At 33.7% G+C, this 10,503-nt stretch overlaps 1 protein-coding gene across 6 annotated transcripts in view; it reads right to left on the reverse strand.

The window, feature by feature from the left end:
* Nucleotides 1-9,232, reverse strand: part of ATXN2 (ataxin 2) — a 66,075-nt gene extending 56,843 nt beyond the window's left edge. For all 6 annotated transcript variants that reach the window (XM_015587928.2, XM_015587926.2, XM_015587930.2 and 3 more), the window contains exons 1-4: nt 9,196-9,232; nt 8,029-8,088; nt 7,414-7,485; nt 6,690-6,840 (exon numbers count right to left, since the gene is read on the reverse strand). In XM_015587928.2, the coding sequence (XP_015443414.1) occupies nt 6,690-6,840; nt 7,414-7,485; nt 8,029-8,061 (256 nt within the window). In that variant the 5' untranslated portion in view covers nt 8,062-8,088; nt 9,196-9,232. The remainder of the gene's footprint in view (nt 1-6,689; nt 6,841-7,413; nt 7,486-8,028; nt 8,089-9,195) is intronic.
* Between the last annotated feature and the right edge of the window lie 1,271 nt (nt 9,233-10,503).

A 10,503-nucleotide genomic window follows, 5' to 3' on the forward strand; every position in this document is an offset into this window, starting at 1 on the left:
CACCTTATCCATGTATACTATGATTATTTCTACACACTTTAAATTCTGTTCCTATTGTAAATATTTTATTTTACTGTATGATTTGCTATTAAATAAACAAATCAATAGTTTTCATACATATCTGAACCAGACCACCTTACTCTTATTAGTACTAAACAGTATTTTTATTTTGTCTAAAACTACTTTACTTTTTTTATAAAAAACTACTTTACACTGTAGTTTTTTGTTTGCTTGTTTTTTATTTTCTTTTGTTTTTAATAAATGAAGAGTTACTGCTTTGATCTTAGCATACGGATGAAGATACAGCAGAAAATTCCTATATGCTCTTAAAGATGTATAAACAAACTTTACAAATGGAAGATCTTATTTTAATAAATATGCAATACTTCCCTATTGTGTACCTCAAAGTACTCCATTCAGCTTTCCATCACCTGTTCCACTACACCTGTTTATTTTTTTCTAATCTCATTAATCTCTGTGCCACCCTCCATAATGGCCTCAGCATGGACACATATCCTTCTTTTACTAGCTCATAGCAAAGCTGAGGCAGTAAACTTTCTAATGGTTCAGTTTTAAGAAGAGTATCAGAGCATGGAGCTACTTAGAGCTGGCTCACTAGAAAAGCTACTCCTTCAACTCATAGACCCAAGCCAACTTCCTTATAGAGCTTTCCTGCCCAGCTACCTACAGAGCCTCCAGCCACAAGATCACCTGCCTATCTATCGCCCTGTCTGCCTACCTACTACAGGGTCTCTCTTTTCTCCTACCTAAAGGGCAGGCTGTTGGTCCTGCTCGCTCATCCAGCTTTAAAGCTGCCCATCCAAATTTAGTACTTCCTGTCCATATAAAGCCTACTACACTCCTAGCTCCAATAACGTATACACTCAGCTACGAGGCTGTGGCCTGCTCATCCTCCTAGAGTACCAACCTTTAATGAATTTGGAACATATTTAGACTTCTCAGAATCCAAGGCTTCCCAGGCTATATCCTGCTCTGAGATCTGCCTTTTCCTTAGATGAGTGACTCCTAATGTCATACCTTCAGAAGAGATCTTCTCTGTTACTCATAGGACCTTGTCCTATCAGACCTATAGGACAACCACATGAAAATACAATAGTGCAACACCAGAATAAAAAAAATATATCAAATTATTTCTCAGTGCTCTTCAATTACACATTCACACTCCAACTTCCTCCAATTACTACAACCTATAGAATTCTTCACGTCTCTGAACTCCCTTTGGAATTCAATGCCACCAATGTCAACATTCCATTTTTCTTGAATTCTTTCACATACCTTAGTATCTCCAACTCTGAAAATGCCTAGAGCAGAACTTCTCAACGTGGAGTACATGAACTCCCCAGGGAACTGTGAACACCGCAGAATTAGATGTAGCAGTCTGTGTGCGTGTTTTTCTAGGGTGAGGGCATACAGTTTCACTAAGTTCTCAAAAGGGACCCAAAATAGATTAAGTCTTGAATTTCTCTGTACTGTCCATAGCAACAAGCAAAGCAACGAACACATTCCAGAACTCAAGAACTATTTGCTGGTGGGCTATATACGTACATATATACAGCCCACCAGCAAATACTTCTTGTGTGTGTGTGTATGTGTGTATATGTATATACATATATACATATGTATATATATACATATGTATATATATACACATATATATGTATGTATATATACATATATCATGAAATATGATATAGAATAGAGAGAAGAGCATTGTTGAAGTTCTTTAGAGAGACATGGTGGGATCTAATGCTCCTGTAGCGGCTGGGTTTAAATAGAAATATATACATTGTATATACATATACACACATACACACACACACAGAAGTATACACACACACACACACACATTCTCTATATACCACTTAGAGCTTTTTCACTCTTTACATAAAATAGTTCTTTAAAAGTATGTGAAGGCTCTAATTTCGTTCATTCAAAAGACTTTTATACTGTATCTGTATTATGTGCCAAAACATAAGCTCTAAGGATTAAAAAAATACAGTATCGACACAAAGGGAGCTCAAAGTTTAATAGGGGAGACAGAAATATCAAATTCCAATACAACATGGTATAAGAGCATTAGATACAGCCATGTTGCGGAGGGGGTTTACATGTGGTGGCTAAAATTTTAACAATGTATAAGTGACTGATACGTGCTAAGAGCAGTGGGCAAAGGAAGCACCGGGAACACAAACACATTTAAGGGCAGTGTGATGGGAACGAAGCCCAAGAATGAAGTAAGAAAAGGATGATCAATAAGACATAAGAAACAAAGAGCAGCTTCTGAAGGATGGTGAAATCAGCAGTGTCAAATATAGCAGTTAAGACTGAAAAAGAGTCCAAAGGACCTAGCAAGTAGAGGCTACTTAGCCTCAGGAGTTTCCAAGTTGTGGGTATAAAAGGCAGATTACAATGGGATGAGTAGTCATTAGAAAATGAGAATTAAGAAATATGGATAAGAAATAAAGACAGAGAGTCATGAGAAGAATTCGGAATAAAAAGGGATCCTCCTTTTTAGGAGAGGAACTTGAATAAGTTTTCAGGCTAAAGGGAAGAAGTGGAGAGGAAGAGGTTAAAGAGTCTGAAAACGGAGGTGATATAAAAGAACAAGAACTCAGGAAAAGCAGAACGAATAGAGTCAAGGGCATGACTGGAGAAATTCAGATTAAACAGGAAGTGAGACATCCCCTCCACAAAAAACCAAAGGAAAGAGAATAAAGATAGCACAGTGGAAGATAAATTTGTAGATGGAGAAGGGGGCAGACAGGTGATGATGGAGATCATTCCTAATAATCAAATATGATTTTTCATTTACTGTGACAAATGAGTTGGTAAGCAAAAGAGTATCTTCAGGCTAAATCCAATTTGAATGATCACAAAAAAGGAATTAAATGAAATTACTCTGTATTAGATTACAGTCAAAGCATAAGTTTTGAGCAAAGTACGTGCTGTGTTATTTCACCAAAGCCAGTAAGTATATATTTTTGACCAGCCCTAACAGTCCAAATGCAGTAAGAAAAATGATCTAAGACTAGAGTTGACAAACTTTTTCTGTAAAGGGCTAGACAGTAAATATTTTTTGGCTTTGTAAGCCAGTCTCTATTATAACTACTAAAATCTATCACTGTAGCATGCTTTCATTTTCAGCCACAGCCAATGCTTAGAGGAATGGCCATAACTGTGTTACAATAAAACTTTATTTACTGTTGAGTGGATTTGGCCCACAGGCCTTAAGCTAGCTGACCCATTCTCCAGACTGAGAATACTAAAAAGGAAATACAGCAGTAGAAAGAAGCAGCATGAGGGAGCATGGAATAAGGAAGTAGAAGAGAAGCCACAGAATTAAAATATAGTTGAGTTGGGGTATTAAATAAAAGAGCAAAACATGAATAAAGGAGCAAAAGGAAGAACAGAAAGAGGATGAGGGAGAAAAGCAGGTAAAGGGGCATAGAAGAGAGACAGGAACAAAGGAAAAAGCGAGTTAAAATAATATGCCAACTCCAAGGTTGTCAGATGAAGAGACAAAGGCAGCGGAATGTCTGAACAAACAGATGGCAAAATGAAGAGAGGAAAATGAAAGCATCCTGGATCCGTTTGCAATAGAATTCAAATAAAGGATAAAACACCAATTTTCCTGGGACGATCCGATGGTTTCATCTAATTATGTGTTCAAAAGGAACTCACAGCTTAAAAAATATAAAGCTACCTTTCGTTTTGCCCATAAATCAAACTGTTACATGTATATCATTCAAGAGAACAAATGAAACTTATTCACCATATCATAAGAAGACAGCAATTATTTCTAGGTCTCTTATTCACTTGAATATGTGTATAAATATGACAAATTTTAAAATTTATTAAAACCAAAGAAGTTAGCATTAAAATTTTTTAAAGCCACATTGACCTAACTTTAAAAAGTTTCTCCAAAAATTAAACCAAAGATTTTAAAAGGAAAGAATCTTGAATATAAAAATCTGCATATTTATACTACATGAAAAGTCTGGTTTTTATTTTTGGCTTTATTTGAGAACATCCGTTAAAGTAAATGAAGATTTATTCTGACATAGCTCAGGTAAACAACAAACCAGACATGACTTGGAGTCAGAGAGTGCTGGATTTGTGTCCTCACTTTTACCAAGTTACTTAATTGTATCTCAGTTTCTTCATCTACAACATGTAGATAATAATCATACTCACCTCAGAAAGAAGTTGTAATGATTCAATGAAACCAACGCACATAAAACACTTAGCACAGAGCTTGACAAACAGAATATGCACTCAAATTTTAGTTAATGTTATCTATCTTAAGAATTTTACAGTACTATTACAAAGAAAATTATAAGATAAAAGCTCAGAAAGGAATCAAATTTCCCTCTTCTCAGTCACTCACATCTATTAATCCTTAAAAAAAAAAAACACCTCAATCCATCTGGCTCATTTAAGATGTAGAAAAGTAGTATCAAACTGATACCAACAAAGACTATTCAAGATAATCTCCAGTTGTGAGACAGAAAGGGTGCTGTGAATCAAGGAAATAAAGTCTAAATCCTCAAGACCCACAGAACAGAGCCATTCCGAGGACGTTCGATGAAAACTAGCGGTTCACACCCCTGACTGCACATCAGACTCACAGGCCCAGAGCCTCTTTCAGGATCAGAATCTCAAGAAATGAGAACTAAACATTTTTAGAAACTGCATGGGTGACTAAAATAAGAACCTTAATACTAAAATAAGTATTAAGAATCAATGATTAAACCCTATCTTCCTTTATTCAAGGAGACTAGAAATCTGAGTAAGTCTTTAATACAAAATAAAAGCAGTACTAAATTCCTTAATTTTTGTAATTAATGAACCATGCCAATTAATAACTCTAAAAAAGCTTTCGCTATACTAATAGCATCTCCATAATAATACTTTTATAGAGGGCTACTTCTTCCAAAACAGTGTTAAAAGTCTGGCTTAAGAGACCTGAAATCCTAAACACATGACTTAATACTATTTTCAGGATACCATGAACTGGATATAATTGTGTAATTTACTAAACTGCTACAGTCTTTAAATAAAATACTTGAAATTACTCCACTACTGGATGTCCTCATCAAGAAAACTATTTTTATGTATGTAACAAAACATATCCATTCCCTTATTGAGTGTACTGAACATTGTCAAAGCTGTTGTTCTCATCTGTGTTTTCTTGGCTTTCTACAATGAACACAAATTACCTGATAAAGATATAATAAAATAATAAACAAAATAATAAAAGTTTAAAGATATTAATTCTAAAGAGGATCAGTTACTGTTCCAAATTTGAGAAATGCCAATTCACTTAATAAAAAACAAAGCATACTGCGAATGGCTGTTAGTTAAATGGCCCGGCACCCAAAACAAGAGGAAATATTTTGTTGTTATGACCAATACTTTTTCCAGTGTGCTATGTATTAAATTAAACTAAAATTTTATTTTCCCTTTGGTTCATGATCTAGAGTCAATTTTTAAATTTAAGCGTAAAATACTTCAACAGAAGTATAAATATAAATAATTTTGTGCTCCTAGGCCTAAACAAGATCAAGTCTAAAGGCAGCAACTAAAAAGACTTGTTTCCTTGTATGGGCCACTGAAGGACTCTTAGACAAAAAGTTGTGAATCACAGACACTTGAGAAGATACAGGAACAGAACACAGTCCTTTTATCAGCACTGCAAAGCAGTTACAAAGTACCTAGCACTGCTAGCTTCTGAGAAGGCAAGCTAACTATAGCTAAGAATCTTGTTAAGAGGTCCAAGAGAAAGGTTTTAACTTTTGGGTGGCTTGTAATGTATAAGTAACAGTGTAGAAAAATCAGCATAACAAAAACAGGTGCTGGCATATACTGAATCATGAATATTAAAAATTGTTGAGTTACAATTTGCAATAGAATTGACTATAAAATTTGATCTGTCTCCAAAAAAATCAACTTAAGAATTTTAGAATCAAGTTCAAAATGGCCCAGAAGAGTCTTTCAATACGTTATTGAACACTCAGTACTGCAGACTATGCTCTCCAAATGATTAACAGCAATTCCTATATTTTCCTCAATGGACACTTGAAACATACTAAATTTTAATATAACTACATCACCACTTTTATATTCTCAAAATATAGTCCCATACTCTGAATGTTCTTTAAATATGTGTTTTACTTCTTTACCGTTTTCATCTTCATTAAACAATCATTTTCTACCCACAACTCTCTGCCTTTCTCCCTTCATTATATTTTCAGATTATAAAACTAAAGCATTTATAAAACTATGAGCATAATAAAAACAGAAATGTTATTTATAAGCATAGTAAAACTAAAAATTTATAAACTAGATCACTGTATAACAAATGGGACAAGAAATTTTCAGTTGAGTATAATCAGTAGTATTCTTAACCATGAAACTGTAGAAAATCCTTTATAAACTGTTTTTAAGAGAACACAAGTCTCTATTTACTAAAAGTACTAAGGAATCTTCTACTGAAATTTTAAATGTTTTCCAACAAAAATGCATTAAAATTCCCATCTGTCTTAATTAGGTTATTCTGAAAAGCCTATATTTCTTTAATTTAAAAAACGCCTGCATGATCAATGTTGAAGAGTCCATGTGAACAAATCTTATAAACCATGAAGCATATTTAGGAAACCAAAATTTACCTCTTCTTGCATAACTGGAGTCCATATCTTTAAACTGTACCACAACGAAGTCTGAACACTTGAACAAAATACTCTCCATTATTTCTTCACGTTTTGGCCCTGAACTTGATTCTGTACTTTTCTCATGTGCAGCATCAAGTACCAAATCACACTAAAATAAAAAACATGAATAAGTATTCAAACATTTATAAAATAAGACAGGAACTGTTCAGTGCACCAAGGTACTATCCCTTATATGCCTTTGACAAAATTAATCTATCTCACAAGAACCTTATAATCATCTTTCTCTCAGAAATACAATCTGTTATCCATCATTCATAAATCCTCTCATCTAAAAGTTGGTCCTTGCTACTACGGTCTGTCTTAAACACATTAATAGTGATAAAGAAGAAAACAATGGACCATCCCCCACCTTGTAGTCCACAACGCATGAAAAGGCCGAAATATTTTAATAGGCACAGAGAACAATAAGTCTTTTAGATTATACAAACCATCTATAAAATAATCAGTATTTGAAACTGAAGAGCAAAATCATTCAAAGTGGTTTTAAAAAGTACTTTAAAGGTGAAGCACTGAGCATGAAAATGGGACAAACATACTCACCTCATAACTAAAATTGTTAAATCAGAAACTAATAAATGCTTTCTGGAAGCCATACACCTATAAAGTAGTTGATGATTCATGGGGTTTCACATTTAACAAAAAGGAAAAGAGTAAAAATTACCTTAGGACTATACGTTTTAAAAACTCCTTCATATATACCTCCGTTTTTCACTTGTACTTCACATTTGGATCCCTAAAAACATACAAATAATTTATCAAAAAAATAATATGCTATATAGGGGGATCATTCTATAAACTATGTAAATGTCTAACCAATATACTGTATACTTGAAACTAATAATAAAATTTTAAAAAATTGTTTTCAAATTACTTTTTATAGCTTTTTATCAAGCTTCATTCAACATATTGCATATTTACTGACAGAACAATAGAAAGATTTAAAATGTATCAATGATACAATGAATTTTCAAAATTCTTCAGGAGACCCTGCTCAGTTTCAACTTAAATACTGAGGTATTTCTGACTCCAACTCCAGTTTTATTAGGTGACAAAAGAATGCACTAAAGACAATTACTAATATTATTTTGCAGAGTTAACAAGAATGTTTTCATAGTGAGTTACAGTAACGTGGGTAGAGTTCTTTCCCTTTTTTCTAAATTATCGTAATTAAACATGACCTAAGAAAAGTTACACAGAAAATCATTCATCTACATTTTAACTTTATGAAATTATTTCACTCCCAAGGCAATTGCTCCCCAATAATCTGATAACTTACAACAACTGATGTAAGTATATGAACCATCCTCATATTTGCATAGATCCCATCGAAAGAAATCTGGAATATTAAGAGAAAACATTAGCAATCAGAATTTATCCTTGTATATACATTCAAGTTAACATTTATTTTATTACAAAATGTTTAGTTAGGTTTGTAATACCTTACATGCATTAAAGGAAGATTTGCTTTACTACACTCTTTTGCTTCCTTAGAGAATAGAAGCTTAAATTTTCAAAAGTGAAATCAGTCATACCAACTAACAGTGTTTTAACTATACATGATACAAAAAAGCAAAAGTGAATTTGCATTATGACTAAAAACAAAACCGTAAGAGCAGAAAACAGATCGATCGTTGGGGAGTAAGGTTCACTACAAAGTGGCATGAGGGACTTTTGGAAGTGATGGATCTGTTCTATTACCTTGATTGTGATGGTGGTTGCACAACTGTATGCATCAAAACTCACAGACCTATACACTGAACAGGGTTAAGTATACCTTAATAGATAGATAAATGGGATGGAGTGGGGGCACCTTTGTAGAAGACCCTTGACTACCTTCTCTCAGCATATATGAATCAATGACAGTGCTCTAAGGATTATTCAGCCACACAACTCCATGTTACATACTACATAAGTGTGTGTCCTCCTGATTCTAAAGAAAAAAATCTGTCTAATAAAGTCTTAATAATTAGTGATAGCTCATTTATTTCTTCCATAACGTGGAATTTACACCTTTTCCCTTTCATGCCCAGTTTAATTTCACTGATAAAGTTCTGAAATTTAAAACCAAAAGCCCCTTTCCAAGGGAGAAAAATGAAATAAAAGCATATTAATTCAAAATCAAAAACCCAAAAAGCTCTGCAAACTCCACTTCTGGTGTTCCACTTATCTTCTAGGAGACACTCACTTAGATCTGTCTTTAGCCATTTATAAAAGAACAAATGAGTTATTATTTATGCATGACAAATATTTATAGATTAATTTATAGTCACCGTCGAATACAACACACATAGCTAATAAGTTTATACCAAACAGTACTAACCTACAAAAGATATCTGAGATATAAAATTCAAAAGAAATTTTTTCCCTTGGCTTCTGGTCTATGGTTTAAAAATCACATTTTAGTTACCGATTTTTCCAAACAAATAATATTCAAGTTACTCACCGTAGACTGAGGCAGTCCTTTGCTATTGTTTCGACCTCTGAAAAGATTAAACACTGTGTTTATTAAATTCGACAGGCTAAACAAGCTAAAATATTTTCAAATTTAAAACATCTAATTCCATTTAAATAAAGCACAGATAATCTGTGGGCTGGGCTCATCTAATGCTAAGCATAAAAACTACCTAAAGTAAGGCTCTGTGCTTTGCTGCTCCAAGAGCCCAGAACAGGGATCGGTCATGGAAGGGAGGACGAAGAAAAGAATGTGAAAATAATAAAAATCAAATAAAAGAAATAAAAATAAAAATAGCCTGCTGGAAGAAATAAGCAATACTAAACATAATAATTTTCATTCCAAAAGTAACCAATCACTGTTATGAAAAGCTACTAAGGTACAAAATGTAAATTGTATTCCTGATTTGACTGACATCAAGTCACCTCCCATATTTTTCCCACACCTCTAAAAATAGGTACTGTGTTTACAACTGCAGAAAAACATTTGAAAGTTAAATCATTCAAAGCTCTTTCACATCTAAATCATAAGTGCCTTTGTCAGAATCTATACCACCAGTGCCTTTCCCTGCCAACCCCTCCCTCTGAAATATTGCAGTATACCAAAGTTGGCTGTCAAGTTAATTTAATTATAGAACATAATACACCCTAAGGCTTGTTTCACTGGAAAAGATTAGGCCTTTTATGATAAAAACAGTAATAAAGTGAAATGTTATAACCCTCATAAAAATTAGTTACCCTGGAATAACAGGACTGGAATCTCATTTTAATAAAATAATCACAACTCTCAAATTAAGCCACAAACTTAATACAAAGAGAAGCACAATTCAGATCCAAAAAATTTAACAGTATGAATGGTGTCAATTCCCAGTAAAGTAGCAATGATCTGAGGCCAAGGCCAGTTTGGTCTCCAACTCTGTCACTTTCTTTCATCTAGAAAATAATGTCTTGAACTAAATCATCTCTGAAATTCCTTCTATTTCTAACATTCTGATTTTGTAACTCTGTCTCACACACAGCACAGAGAAATACCTGAAGTCTAAGGATTATGACCAATAATTTATCATTTACAGAACTTACCACAAACTAGACACTATGGAAAGCACAATGCCAAACCTCTTGCCCCCTACTCTACAGGTGAGGAAACTGAACCTTAGCAGTTAAAGATCTTGACCAAAATCATCTCACTAATGAGCAGCAGAGAACTGGTATTTGAACCAAGTGATCCAAAGTCCAGACTTTTCATTTCTAGGTCATGCTGCCTCTCTGAAATTGCATCACGAGGAATAAACTAACACCA

The sequence above is a fragment of the Pteropus alecto genome, unplaced genomic scaffold (assembly GCF_000325575.1).
Source record: "Pteropus alecto unplaced genomic scaffold, ASM32557v1 scaffold213, whole genome shotgun sequence".
In the NCBI taxonomy this organism is placed as follows: Eukaryota; Metazoa; Chordata; class Mammalia; order Chiroptera; family Pteropodidae; genus Pteropus; species Pteropus alecto.